Source organism: Erpetoichthys calabaricus, chromosome 13 (genome assembly GCF_900747795.2).
Source record: "Erpetoichthys calabaricus chromosome 13, fErpCal1.3, whole genome shotgun sequence".
NCBI lineage: Eukaryota > Metazoa > Chordata > Cladistia > Polypteriformes > Polypteridae > Erpetoichthys > Erpetoichthys calabaricus.
In genome coordinates this window covers 70,240,824-70,260,418 of record NC_041406.2, presented here as the reverse complement: position 1 = coordinate 70,260,418, position 19,595 = coordinate 70,240,824, and the positions used below count along the sequence as shown (strand labels likewise).

The following is a 19,595-nucleotide window of genomic DNA, read 5'->3' as shown; positions in this document are numbered from 1 at the left end:
TGCAAAAGGTAGGCTAAGAGATAATCCACCACTACCAATCAATAGTTTGATGGATTTGATCTCAAATGTACTATGATTTCAAACTCCATATGCTCCCAATACAAGGTGTCAAGCAAATCTGACCATAAAACACATCATTGCCATTCTTATTGTGGGTTCTGATATTAATAGATGATTTGAAAAATAGATATAGTAGAAGAAAAAAAAGACCCCGGTCAGAATATAGAATCCTGCATGATCCCACTTTTCAGAACTCCGTATTTAACAATAATTGTCTCCTAACCAGATGTTTATTGTATTCAGAGATTTCTATATCATCTTGCAACCCACATTTTGAACTTTTCTGCTTGCATTTATTATTAACAGAGACATTATTTTTTCTAATAGATTGTTGATAAACGTTTTAAATTTTGTAGTGCAATGAAGGACAAGGGATGCCACCACCTGAAGTTCATCTAATAATTGAAACAGAGTAAAAAGTATAGGTATAAATGTTTTTGGAAATTCACCCTCTCAAAACATGATTTCTAAAATTGTTATTTTGGCAGGAAATTCTATTTTTAAGTAGCACACAACCATTTGTAACCCATGAGTATTATACACTCTTGCATATACAACTAAAATTAAATCTTCTTCTTCTTCTTTCGGCTGCTCCTGTTAGGGGTTGCCACAGTGGATCATCATCTTCCATATCTTTCTGTCCTCTGCATCTTGTTCTGTTACACCCATCACTTGCATGTCCTCTCTCACCACATCCATAAACCTTCTCTTAGGGCTTCCTCTTTTTCTCTTGCCTGGCAGCTCTATCCTTAGCATCCTTCTCCCAATATACTCAGCATCTCTCCTCTGCACATGTCCAAACCAACGTAATCTCGCCTCTCTGACTTTGTCTTCCAACTGTCCAACCTGAGCTGACCCTCTAATGTACTCATTTCTAATCCTGTCCATCCTTGTCACACCCAATGCAAATCTTAGCATCTTTAACTCTGCCACCTCCAGCTCTGTCTCCTGCTTTCTGGTCAGTGCCACCGTCTCCAACCCATATAAAATAGCTGGTCTCACTACCATCCTGTAGGCCTTCCCTTTCACTCTTGCTGATATCCGTCTGTCACAAATCACTCCTGACACTCTTCTCCACCCATTCCACCCTGCTTGCGCTCTCTTTTTCACCTCTTTTCCACAATCCCCATTACTCTGTACTGTTGATCCAAAGTATTTAAACTCATCCACCTTCGGCAACTCTACTCCCTGCATCCTCACCATTCCACTGACCTCCCTCTCATTTACACACATGTATTCTGTCTTCTTTCTACTGACCTTCATTCCTCTCCTCTCTAGAGCATATCTCCACCTCAACCTGCTCCCTAATATCGCTACAGATCACAATGTCATCAGCAAACATCATAGTTCATCATAGTCAACCTGTTCATCACAATTGCAAATAAGAAAGGGCTCAAAGTCGATCCCTGATGTAATCCCATCTCCACCTTGAATGCATCCGTCACTCCTACCGCAGACCTCACCACAGTCACACTTCCCTCGCACATATCCTGTACAACTCTTACATACTTCTCTGCCACTCCCGACTTCCTCTTACAATACCACAGCTCCTCTCAAGGCACCCTGTCATATGCTTTCTCCAGGTCCACAAAGGCGCAATGCAACTCCTTCTGGTCTTCTCTATACTTCTCAATCAACACCCTCAGAGCAAACATCGCATCTGTGGTGCTCTTTCTTGGCATGAAACCATACTGCTGCTCACTAATCATCACCTCACTTCTTAACCTAGCTTCCACTACTCTTTCCCATGACTTCATGCTGTGGCTCATCAATTTTATCCTTCTGTAGTCCTGCACGTCCCCCTTATTCTTAAATATCGGCACCAGTACACTTCTTCTCCACTCCTCAGGTATCCTCTCACTTTCCAAGATTCCATTAAACAATCTGGTTAAAAACTCCACTGCCATCTCTCCTAAACACCTCCATGCTTCCACAGGTATGTCATCTGGACCAACGGCTTTTCCATTCTTCATCCTCTTCATAGCTGTCCTTACTTCCTCCTTGCTAATCCATTGCACTTCCTGATTCACTATCTCCACATCATCCAACCTCTTCTCTCTCTCGTTTTCTTCATTCATCAGCCTCTCAAAGTACTCTTTCCATCTGCTCAACACACTCTCCTCGCTTGTGAGTATGTTTCCATCTTTATCCTTTATAACCCTAACCTGCTGCATATCTTTCTCAGCTCAGTTCCTCTGTGTAGTCAATTGGTACAGGTCCTTTTCTCCCTCTTTAGTGTCCAACCTCTCATACAACTCATCATACGCTTTTTCTTTAGCCTTCGCCACCTCTCTCATCACCTTGCACCTTATCTCCTTGTACTCTTGTCTACTTTCTGCATCTCTCTGACTATCCCACTTCTTCTTTGCCATCCTCTTCCTCTGTATACTTTCCTGTACTTCCCCATTCCACCACAAAGTTTCCTTTTCCTTCTTCCTCTGTCCAGATGTCTTCTCCTTCTTCTTCTTCTTCGACCAACAGTAGCCCAATTTCCACCAGCACCCTGTTGACTAACAGTACTGGTGGCCGTTGTTGTTAACCCGGGGCTCGACCGATCCGGTATGGAAATTTGTATTGTTGTCCGCATATTGATTTGGCAAAATTTTACACTGGATGCCCATCCTGATGTAACCCTCCCCATTTATCCGGGCTTGGGACCGGCACGAAGAAACACTCTGGTTTGTGCATCCCCTGTGGCTGGGTTATACAACTAAAATTAAATAATAATAATAATAATAATAATAATACATTTTATGTCAATTTCTTAAATATTCCAAATATTATTCAGTAAATAATAACAAATGAATATCTTAAGCTATTTCCTTTAATTTATTAATCTAATGATAACTGAACAAATGTGAATTTTTAATATAACTCTTTCCTAAACTGCACCGCTTTGTGTGTTTACATTTACAGATAATAAAACTTCCTGAAACCTCTGGATCAACAGAAAGTCATGCAAAAAGGGGATGATTACTTGGATGGTTTACAGTGGCGTACTAAATCAGTAAATTAGGTTAATTAAAACAATGAAATGAAAATCAAATTATTCCCCAGCTGCTTTCTAAAAATATTCCCAAATGCAATGAGCCAAAATGAACACTTGCTCTCCAGGGGAAATGAACGCATGGGAATATATAATCCACGTCTTAAGTGGAAAATTTAATTGGAAAATTTGAAATAAATTGTCATTTATATTGTCTTCATAAACATTATTTTAATGATGTTCAGTGTATGTGATAATGGTTTTACTGAGAAGATGAAATAAAGGATCAGTAAATGAAACCAGGCAGTTACAATTTTCTCATCATGTTTTGCACTTATCAGTCATTTCCAGTCAAGATGCTAAAGAATTGTGAGTTTCACTATTGATAATTACAGTATGTAACATTTTTGCATTATAGCTTTCATTAACTTTCATTAATAAACCTTTACAAACCTTTGCAATGAATGAATGGTTTCAGCTTTAGTTTAGGTACTGCAAAAGGATCTACAACTAATGAATACATGATTTGAAAAGATTTAAAGAAGCATTACATGGTGGGAGCTAATGACTTATTAATGGGAGTTATTATAAAGTGTTACCAGTATGTGAATTAACATGTAATGACATGACAATTTGAATGTACACGAACTAATCTGTAAAGCAGTATATAATGTTAGTTAATGACTTATTAATGGAAGTTATCATAAAGTATTAGCAATAAATGAATGTCTTTCTAGAATGCATGTCTTTGAAGATGAAATGTAATTTGTTCATCTCTTCTCTTACAAGTTTTAAAGTTCTACACATTTCCTTATTAGGTGTCACACACATGTATGCATTAAAGCAGGCTACCTAAATGGGTGTTTTGAAGCAGATCTTGTTCATATAAAGGTTTTTAAACATAATCATTCCTTTCCTCTACCAGAAGCCTTTTACAATATTCATACCACTTTAACATTACTTGAATGTTATTTGTAACTGTCTATCCTAAATACTTAATTGCAAATTATGAGAGATAATGATATTTTATATCATAATGAGGCTCATGCTTTTGTGCGTTTATTCAGTAATAGACTACCACACTCTTCTGGTTAAGCCCACAATAATAATAATAATAATAAGTTGCATTTATAGAGTGCCTTTAAACAAACTCAAGGTCGCTTAAAAAATTTAATATAAAAGAAATTTATTTATTAGTTCTACGACCCTAACTGCTTGCATTGGTCAATATCCATCCATTGTCCAACCCGCTGAATCCGAACACAGGGTCACGGGGGTCTGCTGGAGCCAATCCCAGCCAACACAGGGCACAAGGCAGGGAACCAATCCTGGGCAGGGTGCCAACCCACCGCAGGACACACACAAACACACCCACACACCAAGCACACACTAGGGCCAATTTAGAATCGCCAATCCACCTAACCTGCATGTCTGTGGACTGTGGGAGGAAACCGGAGCGCCCGGAGGAAACCCACGCAGACACGGGGAGAACATGCAAACTCCACGCAGGGAGGACCCGGGAAGCGAACCCGGGTCCCCAGGTCTCCCAACTGCGAGGCAGCAGCGCTACCCACTGCGCCACCGTGCCGCCCGCATTGGTCAATATATATATAAAAAATAAATACAACTGCAATTAAAAATTTTGTTAATTCCTTATTATATGACATGAAATAAAATTACCTCAAGCTGCACCATGTACCATTTTACACTTGTAACAGCCATAATAAAACAAGAGATCCAGTGATTTTAAAAACTCTTTCCACTATTACTAATTATTGTATTTTGTTGTTCTAAAGATGATGTAAACTTAACTTTTTTGCAAATTACTGTAAAATAAAAATTAAAGGCAAGGCTGTTCCTTTTATGAATCTTAATTTGGTTTGCCCAGGATACCATTTAGGTAATTGTTGTTCATTGCTATTATATATTCCTTACAGTTATAAAATTATATTTCATTTGTAATGTCATCATGGTGCCACCTTTTTGTTGATTTTCTTTGTGGCTGGTGCTATTTTACCCTAGATTTCCATTGCCGCATGTTGTGTTTTTGTGTTTGACATTGTTTATGTGATGGGCGCACAGCATAACCAATGTGCACATTATGGATTAAAAACAATCAAAAATCTTCAAGTGATTTTGTTTTTATAGGAAAGGATCTCTAGATACCCTGAGATCTTTGCTTTGTAATTTAGACTTCATCTTTTGTTTAGGATTTTCATAAAAATCCATATTACTTGTATTTGCGTCAGTTATTTGTATTTGTATCTGATTTGGAGATGCTTAATTCACTGTTTTGTCAGGTTTTCGTGACTGCATATATTTTCGGTGTTTTGTACTATAGAGTATTAGTGGAGCTGTGACTTTTAATCAGAAAAGTGATATTTTTAAATAGATCTCTAAGATGACTTTTTTGTTTTCCATTGTACAGAAGAAGCTGAAGATTGGAAAAGGGAAAAAATGCAAGATTATTCATTTAATTTTACAAGTTTCTGTGAGTCCTACAAAGTGGTTGTTGCCAAATGGAAAATTGATTTATTTATTTTGTTTTTTGAAAAATGGCTTTTGCAGTGATTGAGTATTTTTTCAGGAGGCATTCGGTGTGGTAAGAGTGGGGTTCCATAAGGGGTCAGTGCGAGGGATGCTGCTATTTTTAATATATGTATAAATGATTCGGAAAGGAATATAAGTAACAAGCTGGTTAAAGTTGCAGACGATACCAAAATAGATGGATTGGCAGATAATTTGGAATCCATTAAATCATTACACAGATACTTGGACAGCATACAGGCTTGGGCAGATTTGTGGCAGATGAAGTTTAATGTCAGTAAACGTAACGTATTATACCAAGGAAGTAAAAATGTTTGGTTTGAATACACAATGGGAAGTCTGAAAAAACCTTATGAGAAGGATTTAAGAGACATAGTGGACTCTATGCTAGCGACTTCCAGACAGTGTTCAGAAGCCATTAAGAAGGCAAACAGAATGTTAGGTTATATAGCATGGTGTGTGGAGTACAAGTCCAAGGAGGTTATGCTCATGCTGCTTATGTGTGCAGCTTTGGTCTCCAGGCTACAAAAAAGACATAGCAGTGCTGAAAAAAGCCCAGAGAAGAGCAACTGGGCTGATTCCAGGTCTACAGGGGATGCATTATGAGGAAAGAATAAAAGAGCAAGATATAATTGAAGTGTTTAAAATTATGAAGGGAATTAATACAGTGGATGGAGACTGTTATTTTAAAATGAGTTCATCAAGAAAACAGGGACACGGTTGGATACTTATTCAGAGTAAATTTCGAACAAACATTAGGAAGTCTTTACACAGAGAGCTGTAGACACTTTGATTAATCTACCAAGTAGTGTGGTAGACAAGAGGACTTTAGAGTCTTTCAAAACTAGACATGACGTTTACTTAGAAGAATTAAGTGTATAGGTCTAGTGAGCTTTGTTGGGCTGAATGGCCTGTTCTCATCAAGATTGTTCTAATGTTTTAATGGTATTCCCCAACATTGAATTTGACTACAATTTTAAAGGTTAACAACGAAAAGGTTCTTTATTTTCTTTTGTCTTACTGGAACCATGGTGTAACTTATTCTGTTATCCGCATAAGTAGCCAGTATTAATTCTGAATATCTATACATTTAGAACAATATTGGAATTTTATTCTGACTTATACCTTAAGTATAAATAACGTCTGTAATGCTACTTATTTCTGGGTAATTGTCTTATATTATTTACCATAGGTAATATATTTTTAATGGAAATTATTTGTAATAAATAAAATAATTTATGCAAAATTGTATTTGCAGTGAAATTCAGTGTTTCACTTTGAAAAAAAAAAAAATTGTGAAATAAATTGCATTTCATTTCCAGACAGTCACATATGAAGAGAAGCATTTAGTTCATGTCTGGAAGCATTTTCAGGAATTCTGCATGCGCTAGACTGTTATTTAGTATTTAAATAAATATTCCTTGTGGAAAAAAAATCAAGGGAAGTATCCATTAGGATAAGGCGGTTGCTATGTCACGACTGTAGAGTAAACACAGTAATGTGGAGAATATACATTCTGGTGCGTCTTTGTATGGAATATATGCAGAATGTTACATTTTTTAAAATGAACTCTGTGGTGATGTGAACAAGTGGCATAGATAGAATTGCTTTTACTGGTGTGTTATGGATACTCATTACATGCATTACACAGCAGAAAAGAACACAGATAAACATGGAAGTATGGAAAAGGCTTTAGGAAGATGTATTCCTTGTTTTCCACCAAAAACAACAAATTTTAGGATTGCAAGAGACAATAAAAAGGAACCAGGAACAGCTAAAGAAAGGTCTTTTGATGCAGCAAAACAAGGTTTATCCATCAAGCTCGGATACCCCAGAAACATCCGGAAAGTTCTTTGTATCATTGCAAAACTGACACCACAAACAAGCACACCCTGGTGAATTCTAGGAAGGATCTCCATGGAGACAGCAGAAAAAGAAACCCAACTCAGCAGCGCCAAAGCAAGAAACAAAGTGCCACCGTAGAATTTGATTAAATGATGAACATTTTCAGGATAGATTCCAGACAAAATTACACACCAAATCTGAATCCTTTAAGTTGAAAACCTTACAATCCACATATAGATTAATAGAAACTGCACAGGAATTTACACAAAATTATGTGTAAAAGGAGTAGATCATAACAAAACTGTTTTTGGTGAGTTTTCCATCCATCCATTGTCCAACCCGCTGAATCCGAACACAGGGTCACAGGGGTCTACTGGAGCCAATTCCAGCCAACACAGGGCACAAGGCAGGAACCAATCCCGGGCAGGGTGCCAACCCACTGCAGTTAGTGAGTTTTACAGTTGTGAAATTGTGTATGAAGCAAATGTTAAAGTCAATTTCGCAAAATCACATACGAATGGAAACAGCTCATTCGTTCATCACTGCCTAATAGATTTTTTGGTGAGAAATTTTTAATAACCTATGAAGCGAGATTTGAGCTTTCTCGACAAGGACAGTGGTAGTGTGGTGCTAGTTGGTCAAGCACACAGATAAGAATTTAATTGCACTTTATAGGTGTGACAATAATCCTAAACTGAACTGGTGATACCACATATTTTATCATAGCAAAAAGCCTTACATTTTTGAAAAACCAAATGCTGTTTTACACCTGAACATCATTACTAAGTGAGACAAAGATAAGCCATGATGAAATAGAATGAAGCTTGATATTTTAGCATATGCAGGGTTACTGTTTTTCAGAATATGGTAGAAAGTAGTATTAGTAACATTAATTGATTCTTGTTGGTAGATATTTATTCAAATTCATCTAAAGTTGAAGCAGTTATAGATTTAGGCTTTGACGCTAATACAGTGTCATGATTTGTAACAATTTTAAATCAACTTTGAATCATCTATTGAATCATAACATTATTGAATACCACCACTGGTGAAGTCTCCTGTAATAATACAGAGTCCTGAAACAGTGTCTGTGAACCCCCCCAACCCTCCCACACACCCTCTCCTTACTCCAAATGCTTTACATGATCTGTGCCAAAATCTGTCCTTCCTTATTCCTTCCCCTGGACGTAAACAACATGCAGGTAATAACCAAGGCATTTCAGTTTCAGTTTATGCCTTGAATATAAACTGAGTAGAACTCCACTAGAGAGGCATCATGTGTACTTAGCGATAAGATAAGAAGACCAAAATAAGAGGGATTATGGTTCAAAGTACCACAGATGATAAAATAATGAAATAAAGCTCAAGATCTCCATCTGTGCCCTATCCATTGCAAAAACAAACATTAATATTTTTTCAGTATTCAAATGTGTACTTGTTAGAAATTTAAACTATGTTTAAATCAGGAATTGAATTTGACATCAGAGTCAGTAAATCAGGTATTTCATTAAGAAGCTCTGAGTCAATTAGCTGTTTGGCAATGGTACAGTAACTAGTGACAATGCCCTTGCACCTACCTCAATATTTATTAGATTTCTTATAAATGAAGAAATCCCTATGGGTAATATTCATGCATAGCCTTAAATATGGTGGCTAATATGGTGGTTCCTGTGTCAGTGCTAGCAGTGTTGGTTGATGGCTAAAGCACTTGAAAGACAGGACTGAGGTCGGCAATCATTCTGTACTAGTCCTCCACAATTGATGTCTACCAAAAGCAATAAAGAAAATAAAAAGCTCAGCTCATCAGAAAAGCAATGGTGTGATAGCCAAATGCAGATTAGAATATGGCACCTTGCAGTCACAAGCCATGAACAATAATCATTTCACATTATTAAAATTCAAGTCATTGTCAACTATTGTCTTGTATTAAACAATGAACACATAATTTAGGTAGGTGATATCATTTCTTAATCACATGTGAGTCTATAGATGAAACTACTGCTGTGTGTTTCAGTATAGTTAGACATGTCAGGTGTAATCAAAAATATTCTTTACTTTAGGGCTGAGTCTCACACAAATATATTTTCTAAACCCTTAATAGGGGTTTCTTTCCAAAACCATATACCAAAATAGGCATATTAGAAGACTGGATGGTTTAGCTAAAAGATGGACTCACGTTTTTGTTGTTGTCAAGAATCCCATTAAGCTATAATAGTAGGACATGTCCTCTTCTACAGGGATATGTGAAAGCAATTATTAATTTTTTGCCTAATACAATATAAAGAAGTAAGGAAAAAAACTAACGATGTGGTCTTACTAGTGCAATACTAGATGACAAATACATCTTTTCCTGCAGCTCAGCATCTTTCCTGTTGAACCATCTGCCTTTCAGATACAATAATCCATTTCAAATTTGTATTTAAAAGCGTGCATTAAAAACTTCAGCATCCCATTCTTTTACAGAAGAGAAAGTGTCAAGTGGATGACAAATATAAAGTATAAGTTAATCTCTTGGCATTTTATATGCCTACTCATTTTTAATAATATGAAAAAAAAAAACATTATTTTGTGCTTTCTTGGCTTGCTTCTTCAAAAGCTGAAAAAGTTGCCAATTTGGCATTGTTTCATTTACTTTGAGTAATTTTTCATTTGCAACTGTCGTGTAAATGTAGCCAGGAGCATTATTGTCTTTTTTTGTCAAAGGCTGCTGACCTAACCCTCTGCTTTCACAGAGAAATGCAACATTCAGATGCCCATGAAAAAAGAAGCACAGCATGAAAACGTGGAGCTATGTCAAGCAGTATTCAGATCGTGACCATTTTTCTGTTAATAGCAAACGTGGGAGGCAAGGCAAACCTGATTAGATTCTGTTACCTTGTGAAATGTTTTGGGCATAATCTGGCTTAAATAAATTGGTTTAACGTTTTTTAGCCTAGAAGACCTCAAATTCACAAAGTTCTAAAAAATTACTGCACTTAGAAATACTCCTCAAATTTTATTTTTTCAGCAAAGGGAGCTTACACCATACTGCTCTACTAATCTTGTTCTGTTGACAGCTGAAAAAGAAGGTCATTTTAATATAGAAATCAAATAAACTGTGCTCATTATTTCACTTTGAATTTTTCAGATATTTTTGCACATGTCTAAGAATTACCACCTTTATGGCATTTTAACATTTATTCTACTTATATCTAGGTTCTCTTAATGCCATTTTAATATTCATTCCAAATGTGTTATAATTATATTAATTTACTCTTGCTGTGTTGCTTAATAGTATCATACAACTTCATTTAATGCTTAAAGTCTGCATCTTGATTTCAATCACTGCATGCTCTGGCTTCCTCCCACAGCCTGTCCATTTTCAAAGCCCACTCTTAAAACAAAAGGTTTCAAGATAGATAGAAACTACTTAAGCAGCATCGGGCTCAAGAAATGAACCAGTTCTGTATGGGATACTAGACTATCAGCAGGCACACACAAGTAAACATCCAAGCTCACTCACTTTAGAGACGAAAATTAAAGTTACTTGCACGTGTTCGGGCTGTTGGAGCAAAGCAATACCAATGGAGAACCACAGTAGACACAGAAAGGTAAGGTCAGGTCAGGTCAGGTTGGGAAGCATGCACTGGTACAGCACATTGCTGCACCCACCACACTACGAATCAACTAGGGATCCTGGTTGGCAACCTCCCAAGCAGATATGCGGTCCAGTCACACTCTCTGGAAATGACCATTTATCTGCCGCAGCCAAGTGTTATATGGGTGTCCCTCACAGGGCAGGTAATGTGCCTCATTCAGGACTTCATGAACAACCACTTGTTCGACACAAATTCAAAGCAGCAATAGCCAAGGATTCTCTGAAGAGACACAGCACCAAAGGAGTCCAGTCTTCATCTCAGGTCGCTGGATAGCATCCATTTATCACAACCTTATAACAAAAAAGAAAGCACCTGGAATCTAAAGGCATTGTCCTTTTGCAGAGATATTGTGCCACATACCTCTTTCTAGTGACCTCATGACAACCCATGCTCTCCCAGTCTGTATACCGACTTCATAGGAACAGTCTCTAGAGACATGAATGTCACTGACAAGGTAAGTAAGTCTCTCCTCAGACAGACACACTGCTAATGGCTATGCCCAAGAGTTCCTTAAAGGCCTGGATCAAAGTCATGCAAACTCAAGATCGGTTAATCTTTCTTCGCCAACAGATAGATGCCCCACAGCCGCTGGACCCCACGACCCAGCCCAATACCCAGCCCTTTGCAAGCATTGAGCAGAGTAAGAGCAAGAACACACCTCTGATGGACCCCAGAATCAACTGAGAAAAACGCAGAGGTTTTTCCTCCACTATGCACAGCACAAACAATACCAGTGTACAGGCCGGCTATGATATACAGCAACTTCGGGAGGATCCCACACAGTTTCAGGATGTCCCAAAGGGCAGCTCAATCAAGTGAGTTGAACGCTTTACAAATATCAACAAAGGCTGCAGAGAAACTCTCCAAAGATATGCTCGATGAGAATTCTCAGTGATAGGATGCGGTCGATGGTAGGTGAACAAATGATCACAGAACCTATTGAGGATAACCTTAGAAAGGACCTTACCTGGCACCAAAGTCAATATTATTCCCCTGCAGTTGCTGCAAACCAGGCGATCACCCTTCCCTTTCCAGATAGGGATGACATCATCCCAACTGACTAGAAAATGGGACAAGAAAGAATGAGAAAATTTCAAACAGGTAGTGAAGAGGCACAGAAACATGGCTAGGTCTCTTGTGATCTAAGAAATCAGTACTAGCACTGCATTATTATGCCTCCCAACTTTAAAATGTTTTACTTTAAATTCAAAGACAATGCATTCTATAAGAAACTAAACATGCACTCTAAAGTGAGCACTCAGAGACTACCTACATACTGTAATGCAAAAATTACGAGGTTGAAATATTACTAATTTTCAAGATAGCACTATCATCTTTTCTCTCTTTTCAGAATATTTTAAGTTTTGCAAATTAAAGACTAAAACTTTCTTGGATTAAAGAAGAATTGGGTTAATAAAAAACCAAGGTCTTCATTTAGCTACACTTTTACATGTCTAAACTCTAAAATCTTTGAATGCTTCCTAAAGTTTCAATTCTTTAAGATAATTGACACTAACTAACATGAAATGTTTACATCTGAAAACACAGAGGCAAAATGGCATGGCATAGCACTGAATTCTGGACAACCCATTTTGGTGTGCAGACAGAGCTTAGGTACACAAAAATGACATATTTTTTATATGTTACTTATTCCATATGTTTTGTAGTGATGGCTGAGAAAAATTTTGAAACTTTTTGATAGATTGGCCATCTATGGGGACCAATGCCAGACCACAGCAAATAATATTTTATATATATATATATATAGCTAAAGTGCCTGAATGAGAGTAATTCCATGCCAGACCAGTGGGTGGCAGAGTGCACTAACTCTTTCTCTCAGTTCTCTGCAGACCCATAACATGTTACTTTATCGTTTGAATATTTGTAAACCCGAAGTACACTCAATTTGGAAATTACTTAGTATTATTTAATTTGTCAGAAAATGTAATTTTCAGATTACCCACACATAAAACTTTTTTTGCCTTTTTGGTTTCTTATGAAGTATATAGCTTAACTAATCTATTTAAATTACATTCCTGTACACAGTCATAGAGTCTTTTCTGATGTTTAAAGTAAAATGTGCTATAAAATGGTTTAGAATCTGATTTTTAACTGTATAAAGTAGATTTATGTGCATGTATATATTTTCCCAATTTTAATGTGACAATAACTTTATGCTGTATGCTTATTAATCTCTTCAGACGGAGATGTCATGACTTGTACCATGCAGACATATTTAGTACCTCTGACATCTACTGTTCCTGTTCTTAGAAACTGTTACTTTTGCAACTCTAGATGTTATATTCTTTGTGACTCGATTAATCTTTCCACAGATTATGTTTAATGTCAAGGATCCCCAGAACACTAAATGGAAAGTCAGAGAGAGTCTTTTTGGCTGAACTCTCAGCTGCTGAGAATTAATTTTCAGTGTGTGAATGCACTTTGTAATACCCTGTGGTTGCCTGGGTATAAACTCTTTTTCCAGCATCATCATTTTGCTAGCGATGTCAGCTAGACCGCACCAGGCTGTTATAACCTCTTCATCTATGGCAGTCTCCTGAGGTCATGAAGTTTATTATGTCGGAGCGCTACAAAATGTTTGTTCAGCAACCTTTGCACTTGCAGTTACTTTCTAGCTTGTTGTGAATTTTGCACACATGTGTTACCTCACCAATTGCTTAAAACAAAACAACTTTCTTTTTAAATAAACCAGTTGGAGAGAGAAAAAATATCACACAATGTTTTAGCCTCTATCAGTAATTATCACACATGTTCTTTCTCTGGCAGGTTTCTGTTTGTGGAAACGACTACAAATCAAAGCGCATCGTTATGGAAATTGCCCAGCATCTGGGACTTATAGCTCTTGACTATGGCTCACTCCGAGCAGCAAATGAATTAGAGAACTACCCTCTGCAGCTCTTTCCTCTTTGGAGGCTCCCACTATGCATTGCCACATGTCTGACAGCTGCTTTTTTCTGTTACTGTGTGATCAGAGATGTTGTCTATGCCTATGCCACAGAAGGAAAAGATGTTTCATTCCGGATCCTTATTTCTCTGGCCAATCACATTTTTCCAGTTGTGTCTTTGATCATGCTGGCCATGTGTTATCTGCCTGGGGTGATTGCAGCCTTTCTTCAGCTGTACAATGGTACAAAATACAAGCGTTTCCCTGCATGGCTAGACAAATGGATGCTTTGCCGGAAACAACTTGGGCTAGTAGCCTTGGGCTTTGCTTTTCTTCATGTTTTATACTCGTTGATCATTCCTGTCAGATACTATGTGAGGCATAGGCAAAACTCCTACCTTGCCAAACAGGTAAGTAATCAGTTATTAAATACCTAACAATGCATTTCCCAGTAGCCTTACTTAAGTAGTATAAAGGATTTTGTTTTATTTGTATGAAGTTTTCCTTACCAATGGGTGTAGCCTACAGTGTGCTTTTTAATTTTTTTTTTGTCATTACATTCTTGACACCCGAAGCCAGATTTTCTTCTGCAGTAGTGTCAGAAATGAGCTGCACTTTTAACATGATACAAGTTGACTTTTTAGCCCCTCAGGTTCCAAGCATGTATATTCCTGACAGCCCTTCAATAAATATCAGGCAAACAACTCCTGCACTTTTAAACTGCTTTGAAAATGTGGCTACCAAGGTCACAACCAATAAATCTGAGACATTTAGACAATTCCAAGAGTAATGGTGCTGTCGGTCACCACCTTGACTTACCTCACTGGAAATCTTTATTGCACATCTCTGGACAAGAGTGCTAATGAGGAGTCTGAACTTGGTTTTGATGGTGTGTGACTAAAAATCAAGTTTCCCAAAGTTAAAAGACCTCTATGCAAAACGAACCCAATGAATTTGGCTAGACCCTGACCTTCCACAATGGTGACAACATGTTTCCTACTTAAATATTAAATACTCCTTTATAATTTAAAAGGATAATTTGTTGTCCATTTTATAAACCTGTATGCTCCTCTGTTGCCAGTCATCTTGTTACAGTATATAAAGAACCTACCTCATTACATCTAACAAAATTATAATCAGTGGTCTGCAATGATTAAAAGTTGCAGCTGCCAGTTTATTCATGCATAGTTGAATATTTCTTGTATAATGAATTTAAATTAAGGACATTGTATAAATGACAAATTATAATTAATACTTCTATCTTTATGGTTCATCACCTCCTGTCTGTGCCAGCCACAAACATTTCTGAAAGCATTTATCATATCATATAGTAAATAAAATAAAAAAGGGTGAAATTTATTATCTCAGAGCAAGCATAAGAACAATTCAAATTCATTATTTTTTGTTACAGTAATTTACAAAAAATGATTAGAAAAAAAAAGTTCCCAAAAAGAACATTTTGTAACTATTAGTTTTATGACCCATTGTGTTTCTTCACTGTTCTGGGAAGGGTCACCATGGTAAGTAGAGTATAACAGATATCCTGTTTCCCCAGCAATAATTTCCATTTGTTCATGGTCCATAACCATCTGTTAACAGATAGGATTTGAGATAAAATCCATCATATTTTGCTGAATTCACCTTTGGTCTCCTTCTAGTGGCTTGTGATTGGTACACTTCCAACAAAAGGTGTCCAGAAAACATAGTCAACCTTTGATTTATGGCCACTGTTTTGATTTTTTTCAACCTCTTTGCTTCAATTATATATTGTATGAAGTCCATCTGTCTATGAACCCTATGAACTAAAGTTAGTAAGATTTTAAACTACCTTTACATTTCTTCTATACACATTTCTTTTATTTGTGGCATATGACAAATTTTAGACCATAAACAGAAGGGTGCACTTGACCGCTTTGTTAGGAAATTCCAGTATGGTAACCATAACATTGCAATTAATGTTCTAAATAGCGATGAGCTAGTGCTTTGCCGTGATTTTGAAGAAACAATGGAAATGTTCAGGGACTCTGTGAAATGCACTGTAGTAAATGACGAAGAAGGAACTGAACTTGTTTTCAGCTGATTATAGTGGTGCAAAGGCTTTTAAGTATTCCCGGGGGTTAGGAAAACACTTGCCAATTATGCTGGACCAATTATTGTGACTTAAAATGTAATATGCACTGTGCTGTGATGCAACAATGCTAACCACTACACCACTGTGCCTCAAACAACAAAAGATGCAGACCACAAACAAAATAAAACAAATGGCCAAAACTAGCAATAACTTAACATATATATATATATATACATATATTGTGCTCACAGAGTACCAGTCTTGAGGGGCACACTGGCCATGCACCATGAGAATGTCTCATTCTGTTGTTTAAAGTTGCAGCCTTGGTCACAGCTGGATCATCTTTTTTTGTTTCCCATTTATCTGTGTGCTTTCTTGTTTTACCAAGAAGAAGGAAACTGCTTGTAAATAGTAATAAAACTTTTGTTATTATTATTTCACAGGGTTTCCTGTGTTTTCTGAAAGGGAGAGTCTCCTTGTTTTGACTCATTGCGGCAGCACATGCATAATTTGCATGTGCTAACTGTGCACAGAAATCATTGTTATATACTCATAATATTCTCATTAAGTCAGATAATGCAGCCCTTAAAAAAAATTTTTTTTTTTTCTTTTAAATGCAAATGGGGTAGAAAGGTGGAGCATTTATTGGGTCGTGACATCATGCATGCACAGTTCTGCTGATCCTCACAAAGCATCATGGGACGCTGGGAAAAAATTTTTATCTAAGCCAGCTCCAAAGTAAATTTTCAGGAAAATATTCAACAAACAAGGTCACCTATGAGTACAGTGTGTTCACTGCAAAAAACACTTTTCACTAATCAACACTAGTTCTAACTGTGCCTAAATGGGAAGACAAACTTAAAATAGTCTCATAATAGTGCCCATGGGTACTTTTAATAGTCTGACAACTTCCAACGGATCTATTGTACCTGATGGGGCTACCACCTTTAGATATAACTAGTCGACAAGGCAAAAACATGGAAGTTTGGAAAGATTACTATCAGACCTTGCTGAGGGCAGTACGTAGTCATTTCCTTAAAGAATTTTTTTTATTTTATTATACTTTATTAATCCCGAAGGAAATTACTTAGTTTTTCGCATACCCCTTGGGGTCAGAGTGCAGGGTCAGCCATTGTACAGCGCCCCTGGAGCAATTGAAGGTTAAGGGCCTTGCTCAAGGGCCCAGCAGAGTAGGATCTAACCAAATGGAACATATCTCAATAAGTTCAAAATGTTTCAGGGCTGCATGGCATAACAAGAATGTCCTCTTGCATTAGGCAGTAGTAGGAAAAGTATTGGTAAACTGTGTTTCATTTGTTTTTGAAGAGAACACTAATTCCTATGTTCTGTGACTGCTATGAAGGGTTCGGCAAAGGTAATAAAAATATCAAATGAACCCTGCTCATTCTTTAAAAATATCGTCTTTGTCTGTGGACTTGTATATGGTATATGAACTACCGTATATACTCGCAGATAAGTTCTCCCGCGGATAAGTCTGGACTTGATTTGGTCATATAAGTTGAATGCAGAAAACTCATGCTATTGGTCCTAGAAATTATTATATGCTAACAACCACTTGAGAGCGCAACCATGGAGTACACAGCCTTTTTTATCTATGTGGGTGCAGCAATGCGCTGTATTAGCATGTGCTCCTAACCTCTCTCTCTCTCTCTCTCTATTGTGCCTACGTGACCATATGATAAAACCCGAAATATTCTGAAGCAATGTTTGCACTAATTTGTGTTTTTTGTATTTCATACCCTCATACACCTTTATTGTTGGAGCATCCCTTATCTATGATGGAGCATTCGATCAGAAGAAAATATGACACTGGTTTTAAATTAAACGTCATTGAAGTAATGAAAGAAATTGGTAACTGCGCTGCTGTAACAAAATTCAATGTGTCTGAGAAACTGATTAGAGATTGGAGGAGGCAAGAAGATGTAAAAAAAAAAAAAATGTAAAAATGTAAGAGTCGCATTTCTGAACAGGCGTATAAGTCGGGGTCTGATTTTATGATTGATTTTTTGGGTTTCAAGAGCCGACTTATATGTGAGTATATACGGTATGTATAATACTTATTTTGGGGGCTGATAAAAAAAATGAAACATGACAACAATGACCCTATAATTTAATTATGATTAATTTGAAAAAATCAGTCCTGTGCTTTGCATGTCTTTCATTCACCTGCAAAACTGTGAATGGTCCATGTTTATAATACTTTGTAAAGACTTAAGCATATTCACAGCAGGTTGTTTTAACCTCTTATGCATGAACTGTAAATTAAATTTCGAGATGATCTTACTGAACAATTTTCCTCCATTTTGGCAGTAATTCTTATAACCAACACGATACTATGAAAATCTGTTTAATTATTCACTATTGTTGTTATTTATGGCTTTGACAATTGCCTGGAATGACTTTATTGGGTGTTCCTTGGAGCCCAACTAGTATTTTAAACATCAGTCACCTTTTTTGTAACCTAGGTAGAACCAACCAAACAATAAATGCTAAAATAATTACAAGTGTTTCTAAATGTGGTAGTTACTGTATCCATTACTGGATTTCATTCATGAAATGCTTGCATATTTATAGATATATTTGGCCATGTAAGAGATTGTCCAACAAAACCTCACACCATATTCATGAACTCTGCTTTGAAACCAGATGTGACCACAACTGCCCGTGTAGGCTGAAAAATCGCAGTCAGTCGTAAATGGCCAGCACACTCATGTTATTACTCAGTATAAATCTAGCCCCTTCACAACCCACCTTATTACTTAATATGGAGTTGGTGATTAATACGAAAATTTGTGTGAAAAATGACCCAACAAAAGAATAGAAAAAAATTTCAGAGGCTGAAATATGTTTTATTTTAGAAGAGGTCGGTAAAAAAAAAGATAAAAACATTTTATATTCTAGAGTCAGTAGAAGAATAAGTAAATCAAAAACGTGTAAGAAGATAACAAATGCTGCTAATTCTGTGTCATCCATTATATGAACTGTTCAAGACGTCAAACACAAATAGTATCACTTGAAAATAGACACAAAATAACCATGGCTGATTTTGTATATGCAGAAAATAAAACCTGAAAACATAATTATTATAGACCTATTAGCAGAAGTACCCCAGTATTGCCCAGGTATACTTTTGAATGAGTTAAGGAAAGAAAGCAAAAGTTTTTAGGTATTTTTAAATGGTGACCCTGTTGCTATTGCTAGCTGTGCCACCAGTCATCTATATTGCCTCTCTAGAAATGTCTCTGCTCTCATAAGCTAAGAATTTGCTTGTGTTCTAACATAGTCTCTCATATCTATAAACACATACAAAGCAACTATGCAAAATTTCGTCCAGATCAGTCAAAAGGTGTAGATTATAATGCTTGCTTTGAACCAGCAGGTGGCACTGGTGGGCAAACTGTAGCACACAGGAAAAAAACCCACTGGGACATCCAAGGTCAAAATTTTGGGTTCCAATGTAGTCTACCTTGTCTGAGTTTTTTTCTTGTTTTCTTAGGGCATCAAGGCTGGGGGGCTGTCAAA

General features: G+C 36.9%; 1 protein-coding gene across 1 annotated transcript in view; it reads left to right on the top strand.

Annotated features, from left to right (window-relative positions):
• The window catches only part of steap4 (STEAP family member 4), a 51,876-nt gene that overhangs the window by 13,507 nt on the left and 18,774 nt on the right, over positions 1-19,595 (top strand). Inside the window, exon 3 of the mRNA XM_028791039.2 lies at positions 13,864-14,391. Coding sequence (XP_028646872.1) covers positions 13,864-14,391 — 528 coding nt within the window. The remainder of the gene's footprint in view (positions 1-13,863; positions 14,392-19,595) is intronic.